General features: G+C 38.3%; 3 protein-coding genes across 3 annotated transcripts in view; 2 read left to right on the top strand and 1 right to left on the bottom strand.

Moving 5' to 3' along the window:
• The first annotated feature begins 620 nt into the window (after nucleotides 1-620).
• LOC106336855 (fumarate hydratase 1, mitochondrial-like) lies at nucleotides 621-4,399 on the top strand. Its single transcript, XM_013775811.1, has 18 exons — nucleotides 621-653; nucleotides 991-1,166; nucleotides 1,250-1,367; nucleotides 1,445-1,594; nucleotides 1,680-1,790; nucleotides 1,865-1,948; nucleotides 2,220-2,318; nucleotides 2,405-2,455; nucleotides 2,544-2,593; nucleotides 2,669-2,750; nucleotides 2,830-2,924; nucleotides 3,003-3,069; nucleotides 3,160-3,210; nucleotides 3,299-3,394; nucleotides 3,487-3,585; nucleotides 3,701-3,730; nucleotides 3,842-3,907; nucleotides 4,122-4,399. The coding sequence occupies exons 1-18, from the start codon at nucleotides 636-638 to the stop codon at nucleotides 4,206-4,208; spliced, it is 1,530 nt and encodes a 509-aa protein (XP_013631265.1). The 5' UTR covers nucleotides 621-635; the 3' UTR covers nucleotides 4,209-4,399.
• Nucleotides 4,400-4,833: 434 nt separating this feature from the next.
• LOC106340244 (ethylene-responsive transcription factor ERF071) lies at nucleotides 4,834-5,890 on the bottom strand. Its single transcript, XM_013779125.1, has 2 exons — nucleotides 5,610-5,890; nucleotides 4,834-5,520 (listed from the first exon to the last, which is right to left on the bottom strand). Exons 1-2 carry the CDS (start codon nucleotides 5,737-5,739, stop codon nucleotides 5,000-5,002), a joined length of 651 nt encoding a protein of 216 aa, XP_013634579.1. The 5' UTR covers nucleotides 5,740-5,890; the 3' UTR covers nucleotides 4,834-4,999.
• Nucleotides 5,891-7,065: 1,175 nt separating this feature from the next.
• LOC106341420 (proline-rich protein 3) overlaps nucleotides 7,066-7,377 on the top strand; it is a 930-nt gene continuing 618 nt past the window's right edge. The window contains exon 1 of the mRNA XM_013780186.1: nucleotides 7,066-7,322. Within this exon, the coding sequence (XP_013635640.1) occupies nucleotides 7,085-7,322 (238 nt within the window). The 5' untranslated portion in view covers nucleotides 7,066-7,084. The remainder of the gene's footprint in view (nucleotides 7,323-7,377) is intronic.

Consider the following 7,377-nt stretch of genomic DNA (forward strand, 5'->3'; position numbering starts at 1 on the left):
TTTTTTTTTGGCAGGTTTATTTCACAATGTAGGACCAACTCAAGAGCTTTTTAATTTCAAATGGTTAGTCTTTTCTTTGTTTTTGCTTCCTGTGTTCTTAAACAAACAATGGGAGTTAATCTTCTCACATGCATTAGATGAGGATCACAAACTCAGCGGGGTTGGTGCTAACGTAATGGCTGCATCTGGTGCTGGAGCTGCAACCACCATTGCCACTAATCATCCTCTTTGGGTTGTCAAGACTCGTCTTCAGGTCCCTTTTTCTTCTTCTTGGCTTTGATTTATGCAATCAAAGAAGGAACGTTAAGTATTTACCCTGCCCTGCTTAACAATAAGATAATCTGTTGTCTTTGAATCCTCCACCAGACACAAGGAATGAGAGCGGGTGTACAGTGGACTTGTGCCTGCACTAGCTGGTATTAGTCACGTTGCCATCCAGGTGATAAATCAGTGGATGATCTGAATGCTCGTGATGTAGCAGTTGCCTCTTCAATTTGCTTTCACATTAACCTATCCGCACGAGGTTGTGCGAGCAAGGCTTCAAGAGTGAGAAACGATACTCGGGGTTTTTTTAAAGAGGATGTGTCACTAATCTCCCTACTCCTGCTGCAGCTATCACATTCACTAGCTTCGAAATGGTTCATCGTTTCCTGGTAACTCTCTTACCTTCCGAGCAAAGCTCTGTATTTTAGATTGTTTTTCTCTTATGATGATGATGACGCGACAAAAATTAGAAAGATTTTGTATGTAATAATATTTGCTTGATCGTTTTTTGTTACCAACATTGGCTAGGATACTATTATCTGATCATCTTCCACTCGAAACAAAAAGTTTTAAAAAATAGAAAATATGTATACACTGCTGTAAAATGATAAAATCATTTACCATTGACCAGAAGGGAAAAAAAAAAAAAATCGACCAATCAAGTTGAGTTGAATCGTTTTATTATTTATAAAAAGTGTTTTTGAGTTTGCCCTATATTTTTCTCAGCAACCTCGTCGTCATTTCGAAACTCTCCTCCACCTTCGTCCCCCCCCCATGGCGATTTACGTGGCGTCACGGCGTCTCTCCAGCGGAACAGCGCTGCGTGCTATGAGATCGTATTCAACGTCGTCATTTAGGGAGGAGAGGGACACCTTCGGGCCGATCCAAGTTCCTTCCGATAAGTTGGGGATCTCTCTCTCTCTCTCTCTCTCATCTAATTTTGACACATAGACTTTGCTTAGTTCAGTGTTAATTGATGATGCAGATTGTGGGGAGCCCAGACGCAGAGATCGCTGCAGAACTTCGAGATCGGTGGCGAGCGCGAGCGAATGCCCGAGCCTATCGTCCGCGCTTTTGGCGTCTTGAAGAAGTGCGCTGCTAAGGTAACCAACCTATTATAGGTTTTTGCATCTAATTGCTTTGGGTGATGAGTGATGACTAATGAGCTGAGTGATTTTAGGTTAACATGGAGTATGGACTTGATCCAACGATTGGGAAAGCGATTATGGAAGCTGCTCAGGAAGTTGCTGAGGGAAAGCTCAATCATCATTTCCCCCTTGTTGTTTGGCAAACTGGTAGTGGCACTCAGAGTAACATGAATGCTAATGAGGTCACTTTCTCTCTTGCCACATCTATATATATATGTTTCTTAGCATCTCTCATTGTATTGTTGTGTTTATGATTTTCTCTTTTAGGTCATTGCTAACAGAGCAGCTGAGATTCTTGGTCGCAAACGTGGTGAAAAATGTGTCCACCCTAATGACCATGTCAACAGATCTCAATCCTCTAACGACACTTTCCCTACTGTAAGCTTTCCCTTTCAATTGCTTGCGCTGTTTGTTGTTCCTACTGTCGCTCATTTTGTTTTGGTTTTGTCTAGGTCATGCACATTGCAGCTGCAACCGAGATTAATTCAAGGCTCATCCCTAGTTTGAAAACTTTGCATTCCACTCTCCACTCTAAGGTCTCTCCTCTCTTCTCTTCTACTCGCTTAATTTCAACATGATACTTGCACTAAATAGTATCATAAATTACTTCTGACCTCAGTTCAGTGTGGTTTTATTTCTTTGTATCTGATAGTTGCTTTCTAAATGTTGCCATTATTTTTAAGGAACATCTTTTAACTTTGACACGTTGTTAATCAATCCAGCTTTTCTAGACATATGTGTAGTAGTAGTCCTCTTCACATATCTGTTGCGTTTGTTAATTTTCTCAAACTTATCTTGTTATGGCAGTCCTTCGACTTCAAAGATATTGTGAAAATTGGAAGAACTCACACTCAAGATGCCACTCCTTTGACGCTAGGACAAGAATTCGGTGGCTATGCTACTCAAGTATGCTGTTTCTTCAGAAAATTTGTGTTTGTCTTGTAAAAGACAAAATGACATGCAATTTCAAATTTTGAATCGCATGATCGCAGGTTAAGTATGGGCTTCATAGGGTCACATGCACTCTACCCCGCCTCTATCAGGTTTGGCAAAATGATATCTTTGGAGGATATCTTTCCTGTACTTGTCCTATTTTAAACTGATCTCTAATTTGTAGAAATGTTTGGCCAGCTTGCACAAGGTGGAACTGCTGTTGGAACAGGATTAAACACCAAGAAAGGGTATATCTCGTTTCTAACTTTATCACATCCCATGTTCATCTCCTCTTAGTCTAACTGTTGGTAATATCTGTATAGGTTTGACGTAAAGATAGCTGCTGCAGTTGCCGAAGAAACAAATTTGCCGTTTGTCACTGCAGAAAACAAGTTTGAAGCTCTGGTTAGCCTCTGAACGAGATAAGATGCTTTTGAATGGTTGATATATGAAATCAGTTGCTTAATTATTCTGCTTTTTCCAGGCTGCACACGATGCTTGTGTTGAAACCAGTGGGTCACTTAACACAATCGCCACATCGTTGATGAAGATCGCCAATGATATACGTTTTCTTGGAAGGTATGTATGTATACACTCGTTTTTCTTAAAAATATTTTTTACTATATGTTCTTATGGGTTAAACATGTTTTCGTATAGTGGCCCAAGATGTGGTCTTGGTGAACTTGTTCTGCCTGAAAACGAGCCAGGAAGCAGCATCATGCCTGTATGAATGCAGTTTTCCAAATTTGTTCTTCTATCGTTTTCATTACTTTTGACTCAAATGATTTTGAATCTCTTTTTCTCTCTCTCTCAGGGGAAGGTGAATCCTACACAGTGTGAGGCCTTGACTATGGTTTGTGCTCAGGTAAGTTCTGTTCATCAGTACATGCTTACTTATATAGAGATCTAAGTTCTTTCCTAACTCTTTTGAGCTGCATTTTACAAAATTGAAGGTTATGGGCAACCATGTAGCTGTGACAGTTGGTGGGTCAAATGGTCATTTCGAATTGAATGTATTTAAGCCAGTGATCGCAAGCGCTCTTTTGCATGTACGTTAAGCTCTTTCCGTTGTGGATCTATTTTGTTTTATTGTATATAAAATATTGTCAATCTGAACCTTTGGATCTCGCCCCTTTGACAGTCCATTAGATTGGTAGCAGATGCTTCGGCTTCGTTTGAGAAAAACTGTGTGAGGGGAATTGAGGCCAACAGAGAACGGATCTCAAAGCTGTTGCATGAGGTAAGCTTTTCTTCTCCTTCATTTGCCGGTCTTAATAGTAGTAACCACATGGTGTGAATTTATGATCACGGGCGGGAACTAATTTTTTTTCTTCTTGGTATGTATTTCTGTGTAGTCCCTTATGCTTGTGACATCATTGAATCCGGTAAGTCTCCAGATATTAAAATCTGCCTTTACGTCATCCATTTTCCCACTAGGATTACAAATGAAGTTACATGTATGCTAAGTTTACGAATTCGTTGTCTCATTTTACCAGAAAATCGGATATGACAATGCTGCAGCAGTTGCCAAGAAAGCTCACAAAGAAGGATCTACATTGAAGGTGTAAACACAAGAAACTCTTTATCCTTCTTCATCCTGAATTCAAACATACTTGAAAAGTGATAAAGCTACAAGAGATGTATCAGTATGTTAGCAGTATATATTTTGGATTTTTTTTTGGATATTCAAGGGCAGAACATAAATCAATGACCCTGAACATGTCCTTGTCTGTTTCAGTCTGTGAAATCTGAGAGTTTATAAATTTGATTGTACAGGAAGCGGCTCTGAAGTTGGGTGTTCTAACGGCAGAAGAGTTTGATACGCTTGTTGTTCCCGAGAAGATGATCGGTCCCTCTGATTGATATGTGTTGTTGTTTTTTTGAGCCAAAGTTTCATTGACCAGTAATAAATGATAAAATCCTGAAAGAAACTATAAATTTTAATATTCTTGGGAGGAGGGCAACGTTGTTCCTCAGATTTTGGAGAGTTGTCTCTCTTTGTATCCAATTATTTATGTTGAATAAGAGTAACGAACAAGATACGTACATTTGCTTTTGGTGTGTGTTTTAATCAAAACAAGTTATTTCTCAACCCTGTTGGCCTGAAAATGATCATAGCCAGTTGGTTGGGACTTGTAGATCCTTTGACTATAATCCTTTCTTAAATTGTATATTAGTAGTCTTTGGGCTGTAAAGAATAAACTTTGTTGACTCTTTCTTTGCTGGGCCTTTTACGGAACAGAAGTGAGGACGTGGCAAAACGGGGTCAGACGCCTTTGAACCGTTGAAATGAAAACCATGTTCGGCACGCCAGAGAGGCCAACAGATTCAGCAGCCGCCGTCACCGCAGTTTTTCTCCGAGACAATAACTTTATTGTCGGAGTTTATCTTTAATATTATCATTTGCCAACTTTTATCTTCAGAACAAATAGTGGTCACGTACAGAGGAGGTATAATGTTTTGAAACTAGAATTTATTTGGTTGAAAGTGAATCGAAGCTTTACATTTAAGATAGAAACAAAGTAACATTTAACTGTTAATTTATTACACTTGAAATGTGAATATAAAACAACAAGGAAATAACAAAGAAACAAATGATTGGATGAGCAAACCAGCGGAATTCGAAAGGAATAATAAACCGGGAAAATAAATTCTTAGACGTTGTCTTGGAAGCTCCAGAGATTACCAATGAGGCTTATTTGCTGAGGAACATCTTCCGTCGCAGACTGGCCGTCGAGATAAGGAATCTGATAGAATCCCATGTAATCCTCGAACGCCATCAGCTCCTCCGACAACTGTTTGACTTCTTGGTTTTCCTTGTCGTCTTTAGGAGGAGGAGGCAGTGGAGAAAGAGGAGGAGATTGATCGCAAGTATTCATCAAATGATCACCACATACCTCTTTATTCTTCTTGATGATGCAGTTTCTTCTGGTGGAATCGTCGTTTGGGAAATTGAGTTTGGCTTTGCCGCCACGGATTCGAATGGCTGCAGAGTCGTAGGCTCGAGCAGCTTCCTCGGCGGTTTTGAAAGTGCCAAGCCAGACACGAACACCTTTCCTCGGGTCACGAATCTCAGCCGCCCATTTGCCCCATGGCCTCTGCCTTATCCCTCTGTACATATTCTTCCTCTCTCTCTTATTCTTGCCTTCTTTCTTCTTCTCAGTCCCATCTTTTCCTGTTCAGTTCAGGTCGACATAAAAGTAAATTACCCAGCCACTCATGAGAGAGAGTTGAGTTATTTACGGAAAAAAAATGGGAGTGTACCTGAGCCTGAGCAGACACGCTTCTCGATGGAGACACAGCCTTCGTAGCCGAGTTGACTCGGATCTGGCTCAGCAAACGAAGGTCGTCTCAATGACCAGATGAAATCAGAAATGACGGCACCTCCACACATACTTCTTCTTGAAATGGGTAACGTATATCTCAACAGAGAATTAACTTCTTTCTAGGGAAACCAAAAAAAAATAAAAAAAGAGAACTTGCTTATTATAGGGTTTATAGGAAAAAGATGATTCAAGGTTTTTCTTTGGAACAGAAAAGACTAATGATTCCTTGCTAAGAGGTAATTGGCCCTTTTATAGAGAGAGACAAGTCAGAGGAAGGCTTTACACTGTTGCAGTTTTTTGCTTGACTACCAAGTTCTTCTAGAACTTTTTTTTTTTTGAGTTTTTATTTCTTGAGTTTTTTTAGTACAAATCAAATTAAAGACAACATTAGTTTTCCAAAAAAAATTTAAAATCCGCAAAATGCTCAATCCCACAGTAGCCCAATTGATCGTCCGGCTGTTGATTATATAAATTGGGCTGACTAACAAACAAAAATCGACATTAATAGCCCATTATGATCGGAGATCTCATTACAAAATCAAACTAATGCACGGAGAAAGAGAATGACATTTTATCCCTTAAATTTGATTTGGTCTATTATTTGGTTCGATTTGATCCAAAAAATCCGGATATCCACAAAGTTTCGGAACAGATCAAATAGCAAAAATCAATATTCGTTAAAAATGAAGTAAATCACAAATATTAAAATTTTAATAAGCGGATATCTGATCCGCTCCGACATATATATAAACACACACACATATATATATATATATATATATATATATTGATTGAATGTACATTTTTAAATGTATGAGTTTATATAATTGTTTTTAACATATGATTTATTAAATCAAAAAAGAAAAGAAAATTTTTATGATCTCTATAACTTTTTCTTAAGTTTGTCTTTCTTAAAACTAACCTTTTAAATTTACAAACATATAGTTTCAGTGCTTCTTTTATTTTTTATTTTATATATCATGTAAAAATATTTTGAAAAACAAATTTATTTCATTTTTTTAGATTATTTATAGTAAGTAAAACTGATGGATATATCCGTTAGTATTCGTAAATATCCGCAAATATCTACATATTTTTTAGATATCTTCCTTTTCGGATATCCGTTATGAAGATGTTATTACATGGCATATTTCCGACTAAAAGATTCTAAAATCATCACATAATTATATAACACTTTTTTAAGCCTTCAACACACACCGGAATAGTACTATGTTGACACAAATTTAAACGTGCACCCAATCAAGTCTCTTCCCTTCAGCCTCTAATGGACACGTATCTTATACTAATTTTAAAAATATTTCTGTCACATTTGTTCTATATATTTAACGTCATGTCTTGAGATCAAAACCTTTACCAACGAAACAACGCCCGAATCAAGAAAAGCTTTTGATAATGACATCCTCAGGCACCGGCGCTTCCTTCCTCCTCCTTCTTGCGCTGGTGATGGTTGTGGCCACTTCTGATTATTACGTGCCACCACCAACCACGCACACTCCTTCACAACCTTACGTCCCGCCCGCCACCTTCACATCTCCGGTTAAGACTCCATACTTGCCAAAACCAAACACTGAAATCGCCATCGAAGGTCTCATCTTCTGTAAATCTGGCAACGAAACCTACCCTCTCCAAGGTGCAGTTTATCATATCATTTCCCATTTAAAAACATATAAGCTTTTTTTTTTTTT

Source organism: Brassica oleracea, chromosome C4 (genome assembly GCF_000695525.1).
Source record: "Brassica oleracea var. oleracea cultivar TO1000 chromosome C4, BOL, whole genome shotgun sequence".
Classification (NCBI taxonomy): domain Eukaryota; kingdom Viridiplantae; phylum Streptophyta; class Magnoliopsida; order Brassicales; family Brassicaceae; genus Brassica; species Brassica oleracea.